Source organism: Typopeltis vanoorti, chromosome 24 (assembly GCF_054136105.1).
Source record: "Typopeltis vanoorti isolate ZY-2024b chromosome 24, IOZ_Tvanoo_1.0, whole genome shotgun sequence".
NCBI lineage: Eukaryota > Metazoa > Arthropoda > Arachnida > Uropygi > Thelyphonidae > Typopeltis > Typopeltis vanoorti.
The window spans coordinates 27,905,002-27,927,167 of NC_143572.1; the positions used below are offsets into that span (position 1 = coordinate 27,905,002).

A 22,166-nucleotide genomic window follows, 5' to 3' on the forward strand; every position below is an offset into this window, starting at 1 on the left:
TTGAAGGAAGTACAGGAAGATGGTTTAATGTTAAATCTGGTGTGAGACAAGGATGTACATTATCCCCTCTGTTATTCATTATCTATATGGATTACATTATGAAGGAAAGTGGTATTAAACATGATATCAAAATTGGAGATGTTAATGTCAGTTCTTTGCTTTATGCAGATGATGTTATACTTCTAAATAAATCTGCTACAAGTCTGCAAGATTCTCTGACTAAATTGAATACCTGTTGTAATAGATATGGTATGAAGGTCAGCAATAAAAAGACAGAGACAATGAAAATAGGCAGAATCACTGAAAATGTGTACTGTGTTGTGAATGGAGAACTTGTGGAACAAGTAAAACATTTCAGCTATTTAGGCACGATTTTTACTGAAGATGGTAATTTAAATATAGAAATAGACAACAGAATCAGCAAAGCTGGTATGGTGGGAAATCAATTGAATAAATTCATATGGAATAAGAGAGAAATTAGTCGGAACACTAAATTAGCTGTATACAGACAGTATTCAAGCTAATTTTAACTTATGGATCTGAAAGTTGGGTCAGAAGTAACACTTGACCAAAGACTAGAGACTGCAGATATGAGAGTCCTGAGAAAGATTAGGGGCATGAACAGATGGCATCAGTGGCAATATCATATTAAAAAAGTTGATATTGGGAAAGAACTTGACATTGTCAGCATCCAGGAATGCGTTAGCAGAGCTAATCTCAGGTGGTATGGTCACTTAAACAGAATGGGCGAGGAAAGATTAGCAAAACAAGTGTTCTCTGCCAGGTTGGCAGCAAAACGACCCAGAGGAAGACCAAGATATAGGTGGATTGATACGGTACAAAGTGCTTTAGACTATAGAAATATGATATCTGATAATGTTGGAGTCTTGACAAGTAACAGACTGATTTGGAGGAAAATTGTATATAGGAAATTAATAATGATGTAATTTTTTTCATTGTAGTACTATCATATCCTGTACACCCCTTGAGGGTACATGGCAGGAATTTGATGATGATGATGATATAATGTCCAGTTTACACTACGTAATGTATTCTTTTAAACAACTTTTCTCTTGGCACCTTGTCATATGCCTTTTCCAGATCAGCAAAACTTAAATGTTGATCCATGTTATCTTTCCCCTGATTTTTTAACTGTTTGTCTTAAAGTGAAAATCCGATCCTGATAAATTCTATTTTGGACTGAACTCAGGTTGTTCTTTTTGTTGAAGTTTCCCTTCAACAATTTTTCTTAGTTTCTTCCCAAATAAGCTTGCATAAATCTTAACAGAAATATACATCGGCATTGGGCACTACTGTCAGAAGAGTGCCAGTTACAGAAAGAAACTGAAACTGGAAACCACAAGAAACTGATGAGGCTAGGGATCTTAGCATTATGGTAAATAGGAGTTTGAATTTTAAAAGTCACATTGCAAAAATTTCAAATTCGACTCATAGGATAATTGTGACATTGAAACAAACCTTGATATGTAAGGATAAGGAAGTCATTTTACCTCTTTACAAGGTAAATATATAAATATAACTGCACTTGGAGTGTTTGCAAAGATTTGTTGTCCTGGGTTCTAAGAGGATAAAGCAGCTGTGAAAGGGTGCAAAGAAGAGTTACAATGATTATATCGAGATTATGGAAGGTAGATTATGAGGAAAAATTGCAAATATGCAGACTACAGATTAGTTAACAGGAGAAAGAGAGGTGAAATGAGAGGTCTATAAACTTCTGAATGGGTGTTATAGGATATTGTCTGATGAAATTTTTTGTTATATGGAAGTGAAAATATGCCAGCTGGTTGTTCGGTGATCTCAGGTAATAAAAATAAATGGTAATATATATTTTTTAATGTGTTATTTTCACTCTAGAAGTTGCAGAGCTAATAAACCATGCTATGTGTTTACAGGGATTAAGAGAGAAGCAATCTGTTATTATTATTTTTTTTTTTTTTATCAGCTGGAGAAGAATACTTTTCAAGAGGTATTTCTCACGCAGTCCTTTACTTCATGAAGAAAGCTGTTCTTGAGAACAGAGGTACATGGGATGAAAGAGAAGTGAGAGAAGCAGGTTTGATGGGTTAGCAGTTGAACTGCAAATGGATGTTAGATGGCTGCTCATGTTTTCCGTTGTATAAGACCCTGATCAGACCACACTTAGACTATTGTTCTCAGATTTGGTCCCAGGATTTGAAGGGGATAAATTAACTGTGGAAAAGGTACAAAGGCAGATAACAAAGATGGCTTCATGACTGTACAATGTTAGTTATGAGGATCGACTGAGGGAATGTGGACTGCAGAGTTTGGTGGATAGAAGAAGGAGAGGTGATATGATTGAGACTTTTAAACTGTTGAGAGGTGATTACAGAGTTGAGACTGGGGAGTTCTTTCACTTGGTTGAACAGCAGTAAGGAGTGATGACAAGGGGGGGGGGCATCCCTGTAAGTTACCAAAGGAAACTGTGAGCAAGAGGGTGAGGAGTGGTTTCTTTGCATGGAGGGTGGTTGAACCGTGGAATGCATTGCCTGATAGAGTGGTGAGAACGAGAGTGGTCAATGAGTTTAAGGAGTGGTATGATGGACTTTGTGTTTCCTAGGAGGGACCTCCCACAATGAGTCTCGATAGACTTGTGTTTCCTAGGAAGGACCTCCCACAATGAGTCTTTTGACTCCTTGGAGGCCTAAATAATAATTATTATTATAATTATAGGCATAGCAAAAATAGGGAAAATGAATTCCAGTTCATTAGAACAATACCATGAAAATATCTGTAGAAAAGGCACAAAGCTGAAACATACTTTTTGAGAATCAGTGGCTGGCATGTCTTTGAGAGAAGAATTGCTGGTTATCTGGCATTCCTTCTTTTGGATAGTATCAAGAATTTTTAGGAATGTTTTTGGTGCACCATTCCCAGCGTGAGAGGAATATTCTATGATTGGGCAGAAGTGGGATTTGTATAGATTTTGTATCTGGGCAGGTAAAAAGTAACATTTTGATCAGAAACATATCAAGTTCCTTGGAGATGGAGGAAGGTATATATGTAATGTGTTTTTATGCTAGGAAAGGTAAGGGGTAAATGTCATCTCAAGATGACAGATCTGATTATGTTTGATGAGCTAGGTATTACAAAAAAAAAAATAGATTTTTTTTTGTAAGAAAAGAAAAAAAGACACTGTGATAGCATCAAAGGTGACTAAGTTGGCATCACAAAATATCTTGACGTTTGGGATGTTTAAGGCTATACTATGAGATTTTAGTGATTATAGAATGGAATATATACAGGGTGTCCCAAAATTCACGCAAGATTTAAATGTAGCGCCAAAAGACAGCGTGACAGCTGCCAGTTCAGGGTTATTAAAAATGGAGCGCTACACGAAAGAACAACGCATTTTCATTGTTGAGCAATATTTTAAAAATAATGAAGATTTGGCAACTACAGTTGACAATTTTCGTACAAAATATGGTCGGAATAGTGATTTAACTTCATCAACTTGTGAAAAGATTAATTAAAAAATTCAAGGAAACTGGATCAATTAGTGATCTTATACACTCTGGCCATCCTTCAACAAGTCGTTCAACAGAAAACATCGAAGCAGTTCGTGAGAGTGTTGCTGAGAGTCCAGGAACATCAATTCGGCACCGTGGTCTTGAATTGGGCATTTCGAGAAGCTCTCTACAGCGTATTCTCACGACAGATTTGCATCTTTATGCTTACAAAGTTCAATTGACTTAAGAACTGAAGCCTACTGACCACACACAGCAAAGAGAGTTCGTTGAATGGATTATGGAACAACAACAAGTGAATGCTTATTTTTCGAACAAAATCATCTTCAGCACTGAGGCTCATTTTCATCTTGATGGCTTCGTTAATCGACATAATTGTTGCATTTGGGGTTGAGAAACCAATGTGTCACTGTTTGGTGCGGATTTTGGGCTGGAGGCATCATCAGTCCATTCTTCTTCGAAAATGCGGCCGGTAAGGCAATACCAGTTAATGGTGCTTGCTATCGCGACATGATAATCCAGTTTTTTTGTGCCTAAATTGCAAGATATGGATATGGATGACATGTGGTTTCAACAAGACCGTGCCACATGCCATACAGCCTGAGAAACAATTCAATTACTGCATGAGTCATTTCCGGATCTTGTAATTTCCTGTTTTGGTGATCAGAATTGGCCGCCCAGATCATGTGACTTAACGCCGTTGGACTTTTTTCTTTGGGGTTTTTTGAAGTCGAAGGTTTATGCCAACAAGCCCACGACTACCCATGCCTTGAAGGAGGAAATTGAGTGCTGTATCAACGAAATTCAGCCACATTTATGCAAAACGGTCATGGAAAATTTCGACAAAAGAGTGCGTATGTGCCAGCAAAGCTGCGCAGGCCATTTACCCGATATGCTAGTCCATGCATAACCCTATACTGTATACTTTATGAATAAATAAGAAATTACAATTTTTAATTAAAAACCTGTATTTTCTATCAAAATTACTTCTTGCATGAATTTTGGGACACCCTGTACTATCATCAGGAAGACTGTGGATGGATGTGATATCAGTGAGAGAAGGTCATTTACTATAGGAAAAGAAGGCAGGGATATAACAAAACCCTGAGACACTCTTACATTGGTAGAGAAATCTGAAGAGATGATAAGATGGTTCACTGAGAACAACTCCATGGGACACCCTATCTTTGAAACATGAACTGCAACCGTACATTCTCTCTGAATTTTTTATGGCATATGTTCAGAGGTAGATGACACAACAGTTTACTAGGAATCTAATGTTATGTTTAGAATCTGTACTGATTGCCATTGATTGTCATTGTCATAACTAATGAGTGTCCAATGATGAAAAAAGGTTGACAATTAATGACCTTCTCTATCTGAAGTAAGGACAACAGGTCAGAAAGCTTGTTGGCAGACTTTTATCTCCTTACTTTTTTTTTCTTTTTTTTTTTGGAATGGGCTGAATAGGAGGCTTGCATCCCTGCAGCTGGTAGGTAGATACAAGGTAAATATGCTAAGTAGTTAAAGTATCCACTCTTTAGCCACCAAGCAGTGGGTTCAAATTCCAGTGTAGGCATGGATGTTTGTGATTGTCTTTAGGTGGAAAATGAATTTCATTACCCAGTGTGAGACCACTGTCCTTATCATTGGAAGCCTGAAGTTGGTTGAAAGAGTTCCATGTTTGTTCTCTAGAGCAAGGTTTCCACACTGTGTATAAAAAAAAATGAATAAATATACAAAAAAAAAATGCTTCATGCTTAGTGTATATTGCAAACCTACCAACACTGGTCATTACTTCCATTCATCTTCTGTGCATCATGTATAAAAATAAATTGAGCATCATTCTTATGTCCTGTATCCATCATAAGAGATGAGGAAAAACTTAATGATGAACTAAATTTTTATCCAACAACTTGATCACAATGGATATTCTAAAAAAAACTCATACAGAAACTGCTATTCTCTTGTCTGGCTCCAAATCAAAATCTTAATATTCACTACAAGCATTGGTGACTGTAAGGAGCTCGAGTGAGCCCTTTGTTAAATTTTTCTCAAATTTGCGAGCCCCTTGTTCTTCTTGTTTACTTTTTTATTTTTTCAAAAAAAAACAACATAATTTATTGAAATATATTAAGCGACAAACTCATACAGTAGGGTAACAAAAATTAGTCTATTCAGCAGTGTATAGATTATTTGGAATTATTGTTTCAATTCCTCTATAACGAATGCGCCCAAGTTTGAAAATAAAATAAGCGCATGCTCTATCTTTACCCTTCTCCCTTCTGGTAGCCAATTGTATGGTAAAACCGTTGATTATCACTTGAAGTATAAAAACAAAACAGAAATACAGTATAACATATTTCAATATTCTTGTGTTTAGATAATATTTATAGATTGTTTGTCATAAAAAATTCTATTGCAAACAAAACAAATTTATTTTGTTTATAAAAAATGCAAACTATTGCATATGTGTGATCATAAAAGATTTTATTCTTATTAAATTTTGATAGTTAAAAAAATGTTTTTCTTATGTAAAATAAATTAACACAGATGATTGTGTGCAAATATGTTTAGATCATGAAATATTTGTTTAAAAATGATAGCCTTACTACAGGTTGATTGACCCCTCATACTTTTCGATTTTTGATTGGCATTTCTACACAAGCTGTATTAATAAAAGTTTTTGTGTGAAATATGGCTTTTTTTTTTTGCTTGACGATGCGAGCCCTTTGTTAAAATTTCCATAGCTCACCACTGACTACAAGGACTCATTTTCCATTCTTTACATTGTTAGAGCATTGTGTTGTTCAAGGAAATTAACAACATGGACTAGATCATAGGTTCCCAAAGTGGGCGGTACCTGTCCCCCAGTGGGCGCTGAAGCCTTCTAGGGGGGCTATAGTGGGATCAGAAGCATTTGGGAGCATTCAGGCGGTTGGTGGCTCTTTATAGAAGAAATTAATAATATATATTTAAAAATTAATCATTTTCGTGATTTTGCGATTAGATAATCATTTAAAATTTAAATATTGCATTTTAATTCATCTTATGCCTGTCTTGCACGATCAATTTTTTTATCAATTTTCTATTTCAAAATTTACCATGTCAGATAGAAATAGTCAAATTTCTATGTCAATGAGAAAATAGAGCATGTATATATGTGTGTGTATAATAGGTTATATTTACTGTAGCAAATATATTCGTTATATTTCATTTCAAAATATATATAAAATATATAAAACCACTTTTCTAATTGATTTGTACAAAAATAAACCCAATTTTATATAATTTAATATTACAAGTAAAAATAATAATGGCAAAAAAGAAATAAAATGGTAAATTTTAGTTAACCTAGTTAGTACTAACTTATATTGCTAACTAGAGGGAAAAAACAAAGCAAATATTATTCGAAACTTATTATACTGTTTTCTGTGGTTATGTTTTGTAGGTTTGTTGTTTATATCTTAATTTGTTATTTTTTCTTTGTATTTTTACTTTGTAAGTTCGAAATAAACCATCTAATACATTTGATGGTGTTTTAATTATTACAATAAGATTCTTACTAATGCAATGCAATCTCTTAATTGTATTCCACATTTTCATATTCACAATGTTTTTCGAGCATACATTTTACAATCTTTACATATGGGCTACGTTTCACCAAAATCGGTATAGCAATAACTGTGTTCAAGATGAAGCACATATTGGCCACTTCTTTTTAAAAATTTAACGGCATAAGCAGCAATGTATCATTAGTTGCTATTTACGTCAAAAATATCAAACGACTTGAACGCAGAAAACTGTTATAATGGGGGGCGTTACAAAATTTATGTCTTGCAAAGTGGGCGGTGGCCCAAAAATGTTTGGGAACCTATGGACTAGATAATAACTAAAAATATTTAATTATAACTCCTATATTTCACCAAAGTTAAATTGGCATCTACAGGATTAATACACTGGTATTAAACACGCACATGCAGGCATACTTCAATAACACAGGCGGAACAAGAGAGATACAAGACAAACCAAAGTCCTATAATTTTGCATCCTATTTGCTTTGGTTGTTGGGTTGACTGTTTGCTGATGAGAGTTTGCCATATGAGAGGCAGTTTGATGCAACTATTAGTATAGTTGGTAAGCAAAGCAAATTGAAAGAAAGCAAGTTTAAATTTGAAAAGCCTCTTGGATTTAAATTTGCTTCATTGGAGTCAGGTGCCTTTTTACCAACAGATACTGTGCTAGGTATACAGAGCATGGTCTACTAATTCTGAGCAGCTATAGTGGTGTGAATGGATGTAATACTGCTACTCTGATATATGGATGTTGGATGTCCTATCTGTTTGGCCATAGTATGAATGGTTATAGCTGCATGGTACCTGATACACTTTGGGTAAGTCTAGAGGCTGTAGCTGCTCTTTGTGGGAGTGGATAAGGGATGCTAGCTTTCTATATGGTTTATAAGTGGTCACAAGATTGTGCTTTTTTAAGATCTTAGCTATCTTTTCTGACATGCCATGGATATAAGAGATGGTAATGGATTTGCTATAATCCATTACCATCTATGATTTGAAGGTGGGGGGGGGGTGGTATGTGATGTAAAAATTCTTTTTATCCAATAGTAGATGTAGTGGCCAAACAGGTGTTCTTTTATGTGGGTGAGTTCTGTGTTCAGTGCAATGTTTTCTGAGCAAATTCATTTTGTCTGGTGGACTCAGTTATTATAGTTGGGTGCCAATCCCCCTTCCAAATTGTTGGGAGAAGAGGGGTTGGGTGATGTGACTGTTGATGGATGCATTTATGTGTGTGTTTGTGTGGGTTTTCTGTAGACTGTGAAGGTCAGGATCCATTTGGTTGTCTTGTAACTAGGGTGTCTACGAATGGCAGATTGTTGTTACTTTCTGTTTCTGTTGTGAAATAGATCCTTGGATATTGGCCATCCAAATGGGATAGGAAAGTGTAAGGTTGGCTGTGCAGATAAACTGCAAACATATTGTCCACATAGTGTAGTCAAACAGTGAGTTTAAGTGGGAGAAAGAATTTAAGGCCACTCTTTTCAAATGTCTCCATGAAAAAGTTTGCTGGGAGAAAAAAAGGGAGCACATGGCTATACCCTCTATTTGTTTGTAGAATTTACCTTGCCAGACAAAATAGCCTTAGTTCATAGTGAACTAAAACAGGATTGAGGTATCAGGAAGAAATTCTGCTTGGATTAGAGCCAAGGTGTCCTTAAGTGGGATATTTGTGAATAAGGAGGAGACATCGAAACTAACCCTAACCATTAAGTCATTGTTGCAGAGGCACAAGATTTTGTATACTAGATTCAAAATGGGCTGAGTTTTTGATATGTCAATACTAGAAAGCACTTTGGCTAAATGTTCATTTAGCAGAAAGCTCCCTTGTAGTGCATGGATAGCTTCATTGGAGTTGGCAAGCATGGGCGCAATTGGCGAGAAGCATTCTGTGTGTACTGACACCAATGGTGTTACCCAGATGCTATAAGAAGAGTTCTCTGTTATGCTGAATACTAACCTATGGATGATCCTCTTAGATGTCTCAAACACATTGGCTGCCAAGGAATTTGCAAAAGTAAAAAGTAGGCACATCAAAAAGTTCGGAAACCTGATTAAAATTTACCAATACCTCCAAGACCACCCAAAAATAACTAACTTATCCATTGATCTCCTCGAAGCAGCCACCATCGGCACTCAGTCACAGGCCAGAACTTTGCCACGTATTTGCTCAGTTACAAGCTGTCTGCCAGTGAGGCCATAAATATTAGGCTTGTCATATAACCAGCATGCTATCACAGGCAAAACCTCCTGCTAGCAACCTGCCCAATAGAGAATATAAAGCCCTTCTCCATCTCAGAAATAACAAAAAGTAATAATTAATCCTGAAAGTGGACAAGGGCAATCCTTTTGTCATTTTAAACTGTATACAGATTATAATTAAAAAAAAAAAAAATGACACCTTTCTTAAAGACCAATCCACCTACTGGAAACTAAATTATGATCTCACCCACAAATCATAACCATCCATAGACTGCTAAAAATGTCACTATCTGGCCAGCAGATGTGACCAACACACTAAAACCCTACAATTCTAGGCCCCCTCCCCTGATATATATATATGAGGATCTAAAACTTCATAAAGAGGATGTACCTCTATGCCCAATTGTAGATGGTATAGACTTACCCACAACAAACTAGCTAAATATTTATCCAAAATGCTTTTTCATACTACTGGCAATACCGCATCATTTTATCAAAATCTGAGCCCATTTTAAGTCCACTATAATACAAGATTCATGCTTTGCAACACTGACTTAATGGTCAGTTTTGATGTCTTCTCCTTATTCACAAATGCCCTACTTAAGGACTTTTGGTTCTTATCCAAGCAGACTTTCTTCCTGATATCTCAACTCTGAATCAAGTGGCAAGATATTCTGGAGGTTGTTGATGAAGCTCAGAAATGGAGGAAAGAATGCTGTAAAAGGAATTAGAGATGATAAAATTCACATGAAAACAGGAGAAAAAGATATCATTGAAGTATGGAATAATTACTTCAAAAAATTGCTAAATACAAAAAGCAGTGATGACAGCACGTTGGTAAAAAATACTGACCAGGAATACATATCCATACTTGAAGTAGAAAAAGCCATCAAAAGCCTGAAGTGGAAAGGCAGCAGGAGTAGATGATATTCGACCAGAAATGCTCAAGAATGGAGGTATAAAAGTCTTACAGTGGCTGCACTGCATAGTTCAGAAGGCCTGAACAGAGTGATGAATTCCAGATGATTGGAGTAGAGCTCTCATAGCACCCATATATAAAAATGGAAATAAAACTGAATGTGAGAATTACAGAGGTATTTCTCTACTGAGTGTTCCTGGTAAAGATATATGCAAGTATACTTGAGAAAGAGTTGAGAACAATTGTGGAAGAGAAGCTTGGTGAAGAACAAGCTGGATTCAGGCCAAATAGAGGCTGTCAGGATCAGATTTTCACTTTACAATAGATAGTTGAGAAATCATGGGATTATATGCCAAATAAATGCCAGCCTGGTTGGCCAAGTGGTTAGGTTATCCGCTCTCCAGCCAAAAGGTTACGGGTTCGAATCCCGCCGTGGGCATGGATGTTTGTGATTGTCTTGAAATTACTAGTGGTGGTGGTCACCGGTAGATGAAGGCAGTTGCGATTGGTGGAGACAGAGAGTAGTAGAGTAGGTGCCCTCCCTTGATGAGTCTTTGGACTCCCTTGAGGTATTACATAATAATAAAATAATAACAAAAATCTGTATTTAAGTTTTGTAGATCTGGAAAAGGCATATGACAAGGTGCCAAGAGAGAAGCTATTTCGAAACACTACAACTACATGGTGTCAATGGAGCATTATATCAAGCAACACTTAGTATTTATTTGAGTTGTAAGTCAGCAGTTAGAATTGAAGGAAGTACTGGAAGGTGGTTTAATATTAAATCTGGTATCAGACAAAGGATGTACATTATCCCCTCTGTTATTCATTATCTATATGAATCACATTATGAAGGAAAGTGGTATTAAACCTGATATCAAAATTGCAGATGTTAATCTCATCTCTTTACTTTATGCAGATGATGTTATACTTCTAAATAAATCTGCTACAAGTCTGCAAGATTCCCTGACTAAAGTGAGTAACTGTGGTAATAGATATGGTATGAAGGTCAGCATTAAAAAGACAATGAAAATAGACAAGAACATTGAAAATATTAACTGCATTGTGAAAGGAGAACCTATAAAACAAGTAAAACATTTCAGCTACTTAGGCACGATTTTTAGTGAAGATGGTAAATTAAATATGGAAATAGACAACAGAATCAACAAAGCTGGTATGGTAGGAAGTCAAAATAAATTCCATAAATTTATATGGAATAAGAGAGAAATTAGCCGAAACACTAAATTAGCTGTATACAGACAGTATTCAAGCTAATTTTAACTTATGGATCTGAAAGTTGGGTCAGAAGTAAAACACTTGACCAAAGACTAGAGACTGCAGATATGAGAGTCCTGAGAAAGATTAGGGGCATGAACAGATGGCATCAGTGGCAATATCATATTAAAAAAGTTGATATTGGGAAAGAACTTGACATTGTCAGCATCTGGAATGCGTTAGCAGAGCTAATTTCAGGTGGTATGGTCACTTAAACAGAATGGGAGAGGAAAGATTACTAAAACAAGTGTTCTCTTCCAGGTTGGCAGGAAAACGACTCAGAGGAAGACCAAGATATAGGTGGATTGATACGGTACAAAGTGCCTTAGATGATAGAAATATAAGATCTGATAATGCTGGAGTCTTGACAAGTAACAGACTGATTTGGAGGAAAATTGTAGATAGAAAATTATTAATGGTGTAATTTTTCATGTAGTACTATCATATCCTGTACACCCCTTGAGGGTATATATATCAGGAATTTGATGAAGATGATGATGGTGATATCTCAACCCTGTTTCGGTTCACTATGAACTTATGCTATTTTGTTTGGCAATTTGGCTGCATAGCCCACCTTACACTTTCTTATCTCATTTGAATGGCCAACATCCAAGGATCCAATTCACAACAGAAATAGAAAGTAACAGCAATCTGCTATTCCTGGACACTCTAGTTAGAATACAACCAAATGGATCTCTGACCTTCACAGTCTACAGACACCCCCCCCCCCCTCACACACAGGTAAATGCATCCATCAACAGTCACATCACCCAACTCTTCCCCCCCTTGCTCCCAACAATTTGGAACTATAAAAAATCTTAGTCCACCAGGCAAAATGAATTTGCTCAGATAGCATTGCACAGAACTCACCTACATAAAAGAACACCTTTTTGGCCACTGGCTGCTACACCCACTATTGGATAAAAAGAATTTTTATATCACATACCCCCCCCCCCCCTTCAAAACATAGATTATAGCAAATCATTTCCATCTCTTATATCCATGGCATCTCAGAAAAGATGACCAGAACTTAAAAAAATAGCGGAATCTTATGATCACTTATAAACCCACAGAAAGCTTGCAACACTTATCTTCTTCCCCAAAGAGCAGCTGCGGCCTCTTGATTTACCCAGAGTGTACCAGGTTCCCTGCAGTTATGACTATTCATACTATGGCCAAACAGGTAGGACAGCCAACATCCATATATCAGAGCAGCAGTATTACATCCATTCACATCACTACAGCTGCTCAGAATTAGTAGACCATGGCTGTATATCTGGCACAGGATCTGTTGGAAAAAGGGCACGTTAATCCACCGAAGCAAATTTAAATTTGAGAGGCTTTTCGAATTTAAACTTTCCTCGGTTCAATTTGCTTTGCTTACCAATGTTACCAACTATACCAATGGGTTACATCAAACTGCCTCTCATATGGGAAACCCTCATTGGCAGACAGTCAACCCAACAGCCAAGAACATCCAACCAAAGCAAATAGAATGAATAATTATAGTATTTTAAGTAATCCTATATCTCTTTTGTTCCATCTTTGTTACTGAAGTGAGCCTTCATGCATATGTTTAATACCAGTGTATTGATCCCCGAAGACGACAAATTAACTTTGGCAAAATATAGGAAGTAATAATTAAATATTTTTAATTATTATGTAGTCTACCTTAAATAATATGATGTTGGAGAATCAGCGTATATGCCTAAACGCCAGGATTACATTGGTAAACTTTATGTCAATTTTGCTAGTCTCCACAAAGCTCATTTATGAGGGTGGCTTACAGAACTCCCTACTCTTGTGGCCTTTCTAGAAGTTTCTTTGAGAAACATGAGTTACCTATCTTATTTCAAAACTTCGAGAAGTTTTGAAATAAGATAGGTAACTCATAGGCAACTCATGCTTTTCTTATCATTTTTTTTCCACCCACCTCCACATATGCACACCAGAACAAGAACTCTACTTAGAAGAGAACTTCATCACTTGCAACATAATCTGTTATGGTCATCTTTTCACACAGCACATTTAATAGGAACCATGGAATGATCCAGCGTGACATTTGAAAATTGCTTATCAGATCTTTTCATATGTTAGACTTTAACTTTTCAGCCAACCATCTGCAAACAATGCTGAACAACAGCTAACTCATGTCACCTCCCACTTTCGTTCTACATATTTCTAAGATTTATGTTGTAATGGTTCCTTTCATATCCAACTTTACATTTATTTTTATATATTTACTCAGAAGAAGCCACAAGATTTAGTGGCAAAAGTAGCATGTTTTTGCTGTACTTATTTATGACCATGAAAAGATTCCCAGTGTTTTATAGATAATCTTTATAACTTGATAACAGAAAGATTTGTATGTAGAGATTAAAAATGATAGTCTGTTCCTGGAAAAGTGAAGTCCAGTGGTAATTTTTTCACTTGGTACCAGCATGTGAAATGACCAGGAGTCATGAGGTTGAGAGCAACTGAAGGAAGGGTGCTCCACAGGAAATGAAACCTGCACAAGATTATGATCTGAATTACTGAGAGTAGAAGTTCCCTCTATAATTGTAGAAGTACTACAGAAAACACTCATCTACCACCCAAGTTTATTAATATATCATATACTTTGCAGAAATTACAAAATAAAAAAAATGCAAAGTGTTTTGCATACTTGTCTTAAATTATCAAAGAAATCTAATTTATTCAAATAATATGAAAACAGTAATAAAATAATTAAGGAAATAGAAATCATATAACTAAATTTATTAAATAATGTGCATGCTAATTATTTTGCCTTATTAATATTATATACCAGAAAATGAGCTTCCTTGCATTATTGTTTTCTAGCCTACACCTTCTGAACATAAGAATGGAGAAGATTTTCATTATATTGTAAATGTTACACAGGATGACTCTCAATATGGATTACTTGCTGTTTCTCAAAAACATGCCTATGCCACTTTTAAAAATTTACAGGCTGACACTGCATATTTATTCACGATATGGTCAGCTAACATTGTTGGTTGTTCCAGTAATTTTTCTTCTATTGTTGTAAATACATCAGAAAATAGTAAGTATCATGTGTATATCATATGCATAATTAAAGCTTTTGGATTTATCTGATAATGAGGTTGATCTTTTAAAGATAGCTTAGACTTTGACAAAAAGTCCGTTATATATTATGATGGGTTATTTATCATACTTTTAAATCGTGTGTCCTTCCTTAGTAATTCTTCAGAACCTATAAATAGCATTGTTTAAATGTGAAATGTTGCAACACCAAAATGAGATGACATATTTAACAGTTAACTGCACAGCCATTATAGCTTAAAAACCAGTTAGTTTAGACCAGTAATGGCAAACCTTTTTTAATTATGTAGTTAAATGTATAATGCATACATGCATTATACATTTAACTACATAATCATAGATGGTGACTTATACATATCATATTAGGCTATTTATTTAATAGGACATTGATATAAAATCTATGAATTCATATTATACAATTAATTTAATAAAGTGAAATTACAAACTTACATTACATTTAATGACTTTTCTGTTGCTGAGTACTGGTAGAAAGTTGCTTTATAGAAAGGCTGTAGCGGTACATTTTAATGCTACACAGACAGCGCTCAAATCATTGCTCAATCTATTTCTTCCTTTCGATTTGATATTATTTAAGGCAGAAAATAGAGTTTCACAAGAATATGTAGAAGAAAAAATTGTTAGAAGAGCTTTAGCAAAGATTTTGCAAAGAGCATGAAAGTTTTTGGGAAGGCTATTCCACATGCTTAGAATTTCACAGTCTGATTTTTATACGCGGTATCATGCAGATGTTCCTGCTCAAGTTCTTCTAATTCATTTCTAAGAGCAATAAACTTTCTTTTCCAGATAGGATTACACTGAAAGTCAGCTAGTTGTTTCTAGATCTTTTAAATCCAACCACTCAAAGCCATCTAATTTAAGATCCATGAATTCTGTTTCATCAGGATACTTTATGAATTGGATTGTTTGTTCCAACATTCGAAATTGTTCAAATCTAGAAGAAAACCGCTCGGTTACTAACGTTAGAACTTCGATAGATTGGTTGATATGTTGTTCACGATTTTTGGGGCTGGTTTCATTAAAAAAAATTTTCACTCTTGGGAAATACCTAAAATTGTTACTTTCCAAATCATGTTGAAATATTTTGAGTTTATTCTCAAAGCTCTTGATCATTCCAAAACATAACATTGACAGATTTTCTGAAACCTTGCAATTGTATATTAAGTTCATTCAGGTGCAATGAAAAATCTGTGAAAATCATCAGCTTAATGAACCAACCAGAATCGTTCAACTGAGAAAATTCATGCTCCATGCCCTTCGTATTTAAATATAATTTAATTTCATTTAAACATTCAGCAAACTGTTCAAGTACTTGGCCACGATGCAACCATCGAATATTATTGTACATTAATAGACCATTGTACACTGATTCAACTTCGCTTAAAAGTAAATTAAATTCTTGTTTGTTTGAAGACCTGGCAGCAATAAAATTAGTTACCTTTGTCACCATTCTCATCACATCATCCAAATCCATTAAGCCTGATTTCGCCCACAGTGTCTCCTGATGTATAATACAATGGGAACAAACCAGGGGATGACCAACATATTCTGTAAATTGTTTGATAAAACCTACATTATGGCCAACCATATTAGGCATGTCATCAGTTGTAATCGAAAATATTTTCGATAAATCTATCTGTTTCTCATGGAACACTTTAACAACAGAGTTGCATATGTCTTTACCTGTCGTGCTTTGAGGTAAATTTTCTAACTTTATCAATTCCACATGCATAGAATCACCGTGAACATACCTTGCAATAATAGCCAATCGAGCTGATGATGTAATATCTGTAGTTTCATCGAGAAATGGAAAAACAATGGCATGAGTTCAAGTCTTGTTGTATTTGATTTTCTATACTAGCATTCATTGATTATCTCTGTCTTTAATAGTATTCCTACTCAATGGTAACTCTTTCATGCACTTTACAATAGCTTCCTTATTATGAAAGTCCTCAAATAAAAATGGTGCACACTTTACGAAAGCTTCTTTAATATAATCACCATCACTAAGTGGTTTCCCGTGTTCAACAATATTATGTGAAATACTGTAACTTGTGGCTACTAAATTTGAAGGTCCTGAAACAAATTTAATTAAAGTTCCTGATTGTGATTCTGCTAGTTTTAGATGTTGCAATATGCCTTCTTTGTGTTCTTCAAAAGTTTTGTCTAGGAGCCATTTGTGCTTAGTTTCAAAATGTCTTCTTACATTACAAGTTCTACTCATAGATACTCACCACACAATTTACAGAGAACTTTATCACCTCTATCAATAACACCATATTGTTCAGTCCAGGCATCTTGGAAATTTCTTCCACTTCCTTTCTGTGATAATTTTAGTTTTTTGTTAGTGCTAGATGGCATTGTAAAAGTGTTCACAAATTAAAAAAGAGCACAATTATATACAGCGGTAATTAAGCAGTAATAATTAATAAGAACTAACAATCACTGGAAATGAATTATACACCAGCAACTCAAATTACGTAAGTGGCAGACCATGCAAGACTACCACTACTTCTTTCAGCCTGGGTTGCCAGATTTATTACCGGTACATTCATAGAACCTTGTTACGTTTTACTCTCTATCATGCTACTAAATAGCAGCTATTTAGTAGGTTTTGTTGGGACGTCATCGTAAGTTGTTACTATTTGCATTATTTAACAAAATTTACTGAATTTATTGCAACTATAAAAATGTTTTCATTATTTAATCAGATAAATTCAATATTTAATACTGCAAATTATATTTTCTGTTAAAGTGGTTTTAAATATGTTTAGAACTTGTATTAGTCGAGAGACTTGGAATGCATGCATGAACGAATTTCACACAGAAGTCAAATGAAAACTTTAAGTTTATAATATATAAAGCACGTATTTATAAGTTTGTATCATATAATATTGATAATAATTTTTATAAGTTTTTATAATATCATATGACTATGCAGAAATCATAATGATTTAGAAAGAAAATAAACTTAAAATGCTCGTTGTTTATAGGCTAGTTATAAAATAGAAATAGGCTAACTATAAAATATAATTCTTTCAATGAACTGAAACCTACCTTCGCCTTAACTGAGAGTGATCTTACACGATTAATCACATTTTTTTCATCAGAATACCAATATCTTTCAACATCCAAGGCGTGCCACCTGAAACCCTCAAGTGTGTCAGTGCTGACACGTTTGTCATAGGTTCGCCATCACTGGTTTAGACATTTGGTATCAGCTACTAGTATTTCATCCTGTACACCTTTTTTATATAGTCATTGCTTTCATCTTCTCCTGAGAAAGGTCACTGTATCTGTTAAATCAAAATGTTAAGACTAATTCAGTAATACAAATAAAAGTTACCTGATTCTTAATATGTGAAAGTATTCTGTTTTTCTTATTTCATTGATATATTTGCATGATATACAAGGGTTGTTTGAAAAGTTTGGTAAAAAAAATACGTTAAACACAAACAGACTATGTTGAGAAATAAGGATGATTTTTTCCAAAAAAAATCACCTCTCTCTCGTTCCATGGCTCTCTCGTTCCAATCACATGGCTCTCTCGTTCCTTCCTTCATCACCACTTGGATGATACACTCTTGCAAAGTGTTCACTTAATAATTCTACTATTTCGACTAATTCAGTTACCTACCTACCATCGTCATTCATTAAAATCATTTTGCCATATTATTATTATTACGGGCAACTCCAAGTTGCTCGTATCAATACGGGCAACTTGGAGTTGCCTGTATTGCCCGGAATACAACTATTCAACATTCACACAGTATCTATCATACTTTGCCTTGAACTCATTCATAGTCATGGCACCCACAACAGACTCTGGCAGCTTATTCCACTCATTTACCACTCTCCAAGTAAAAAAATCTAGCTCTAACATCCTTGCTAATCACACTCTTGCCCAGTTTCCATGGATGGCCCCTAGTTCTCCCACCACCAGTCCTGTTCTCAAAAATATCCTCTGAATTAATCTTATAGAAACTCTTCAGTAATTTGAATGTCTCAATCATATCACCCCTTTTCTGCCTATCAGCCAGTTTCTGCAACCCACAAATCTTCACCTGTTCTCATAAGGTTCATTCCATAGACCTGCTATCATCTTGGTCACTCACCTCTGGATCCTCTCCACCTCCTCCCCATCAAGAAGAAACCCTGGTGCCCAAATCTGGGCACAGTAGTCAAGATGGGGTCTTATCAAGGCTCGATACAGAGGAACAATAACTTGCTTGTCTCTGCTTGTCAAAGTATTCTTCAGTAACCAAGTGATTTGATGAGCTGATTTAGCCACTTTTGCAATGTGTCCCCTAAACTTCAACTCCCTATCCACCAACACTCCCAAATCCCTGGCCTCGTCAATCTCCTGGAGTACAGTTCCACCAATGTGGTATACTGCTGCTAATCTTTTCACCCCAAAATGCATAACCTTACATTTTGCCACATTAAATTGACATCCGTTCTCCTTAGCCCAGTCCTCTAATTTATCGAAATTATCCTGCAAAATTTTGACATCATGTGCATTCACTATTGCTCTACCCAACTTTGCATCATCAGCAAACAAATGAACAGTTCCTCTCAGATCCTTTCCTATATCATTAATGAACAAATTAAATAGCAGTGGTCCAAGAACCACTGCTATTTCAAGAACAGACCCTGCGGCACACCACTAATCACAGGCTGTCTTTTGGACTCTACTCCTGAATAAACTACTCTCTGATATCTCTCCATCAACCACCCTCCTATCCATCTCACCAACCCTATATCCATCCCCATATGCTGCAGTTTACTGATTAGATATACATTCTTTCTTTTACTTGCAGCACATTGAAAGAACTGTTTGGGGGTTATCTTTAGCCTGCATTGCTAACTTCTTTTCATAATCTGCATTTGCCTTCCTTACCACACTAGTTACCCTTCTGGTCTGTGCTTTGTGTACTGTTCATGTGCCTGCAGGTCACTTTTCTCCTTAAATTCTCTCCACAATTGTTTCTTTTTTTGCAGCTCTAGCTTGATGATGATATTCATTCATTTAACTCCCACTTGATGTACTCTCCTGACTCTAGGTATGCAATGTGCCATTCTCTCCCTCAAACACTCCTTTACCACTTCCCATTCACTATCAACATACAGCCCTTGTAGTTTTACATGCTATGACATCATTCCAAGCAATCTTCTAAGGTTGTCATACTTACCAGTCTCCTCCTTCCAATCTATGTTCCCATTGTTGAAATCATCCATAATAATTACCTGTCTTCCACTCATCATATTTTCTATCCCCTGTCTAAAGCATCATCCTACTGTATATTTTTTTCTGCTGGCCTCAGTCTCACAACAGATAGCCTCATGTTCACTGGTCTGCAGTTGAACTTCTACTCTCCTTGGTTGTACTTCATCGGCTATCCTTAATAACACTCCTCCCTCCATTCTTTTCTCTCCTCCCTAAACACACTATATCCTTCACATTCTATCCCACTTATTATCTTCTGTTAGTCATGTTTCACTAATGCCAATAACCTTTGGTCAGGATCAGCCAACTAATGCCAAAAATTCCTCTTGATTGTTCGGAATGCTCCTGGCATTAGTGTACATAAAGTGCAAAAGGCCCTCAGCCCCACCATTATCCTGATGCTTGATACTAACTACCCCATTCTGCTTTGTTACCAGTGCTACTAACTTAGGCATATTATACACATTCTTACACAACTGCCTCACTGATGTCTCATATCCACTCAACAGCCCCCCTTCCCCCAAAATCTCTAGTTTCCCTGATCCCCAGTAGACAGACTCACTATCTTAACTCTCTCACTCTTTTCTTTTGCTACTTCCAGTAATTCTTTCATGTTCTCTCTCATGCCATACTTTTCTCCTTTTAAGTCATGCGTTCCAGCTGCTACGATCATTTCTTTCACCTTACCCGTTTGTGCTCTAATAACCTCACTAACATCATTAATTTTCACACCTGGAAAGCACGATAATGATATATATATATGTAATTATAGATATTATTATAGAAAAATATATGATGATAGTAATTCTAATGCTAATCAAAACAGAGTCATAATAATTGCAATATACAATAATTGCAGTAGACATAACATACTGCAATTTCTTAAAATATAAAACTAACAAACATAACATAAATATTTCATAATAAATATAAACCCAACCTTGGTCACATTTGTAAGTGTTGTATAAGCATCCTGGATAAATATGAACTTAGGTAATTCATAGTTTAGGCCATTGACACCCACGATAGATTTATTTCTCCTAGTGGAAGGCATAATAATAAAAACTTCAGTATTCCAACACATATTGAGGCTCAGCAGTTCTTCCATATGCAGAAATGATCTCTACACATCCCATCCATCCATAGAGAGATTAATGGGCACCTTCATGCTCTTTTTGTAACCATAAGGTCAGTCAATACCCATTTGATAAATCTGTGCTTTATTAACATTCATGTCTCCATTATTATTGATGATGTCTAATTTTAAAATTAAACATAAAGTATTGAATGAAATAATTTATTCATACCTACTTTTCTGTTGTTTGTAGTACCCCCAGTTCCACATGGCATAAGAGCTGTTGCTCATGGTTCTGGTGAATACGAGCTATCTTGGAAATCCCCTGAGAACCATGACTTTCCCATTACCAGTTATATTATCTTCTGGTGCTCTAATCTGAAACCATGGTTACCTGATTGTGAAGGCCCTATCAACTGGAAACGGGTAAATGCTTCTCAGAATCAAAAGGTATTTAACCTTTCTGATGAAAATACTAATTTTCAATTTGCAGTAGCTGCTGTTTCATCAGATCACAGCTCTGGTATGGAATGGGCATCTTGTATTGTTCCCTCCAAAGCACGTGAGTATATGCAAATCTCAGCTTTTACCTTATACATTTTATTAAGCATTATTTAGTTGTTGTTTTTTTTCAAAAAATGTTTTGACATTAATTTAGAAATAAATTTTAAACTCTTTTATATTAAAATTTGACTAACATTTTTTAAAAAAATAACTTGTTTCTATAAAACATAAAAATATCTTTTTTAGTAATAGCTAAATTATAAATTCTCTTTTATCCATTGCACCATTCCTAATAAATTTCATTGCATTATATTTTAATTGTTTGTGTTACACTAATAATGCATATCTTTTCATAAGTTAGTTATAATAAATGCCAATTAAGATTTGAATATAGTTATTTGCCATCCCAAGAGAATCTGGTAAACTTAAGGGATTGTTCCTTAAGTGATGTTATACACACACACATATAAAGTTTATTCAACATGATCCACTTCTGGGAGTGGTGGAATTTATGACCATTTCATGATTTAGCTGCTGGTAATTTCAGTATTTTGACTGTGCATGTCCTGTGATCTAATTATATAATATTTTTCTTGTATTCTAAGAGCTTGTCAAGAGTTCTGCGTTATTTGGTTGACTGTTTAGCTGCATTCTTTTACTGAAAAATTGCCAGCTGTTTTCATACTATTCTGACACTTTTCATGACATCAAAAGGAGAGTTGTTGTTCCTGACTGTATTAATTGATAGTTTAATTTCTATTGATGTATAGAAACATCTGTTGGA

General features: G+C 35.4%; 1 protein-coding gene across 4 annotated transcripts in view; it reads left to right on the top strand.

The window, feature by feature from the left end:
* LOC150093047 (uncharacterized) overlaps positions 1-22,166 on the top strand; it is a 568,891-nt gene that overhangs the window by 435,765 nt on the left and 110,960 nt on the right. For all 4 annotated transcript variants that reach the window (XM_090413702.1, XM_090413701.1, XM_090413703.1 and 1 more), the window contains 2 exons: positions 14,316-14,538; positions 21,132-21,440. In XM_090413702.1, the coding sequence (XP_090269828.1) occupies positions 14,316-14,538; positions 21,132-21,440 (532 nt within the window). The remainder of the gene's footprint in view (positions 1-14,315; positions 14,539-21,131; positions 21,441-22,166) is intronic.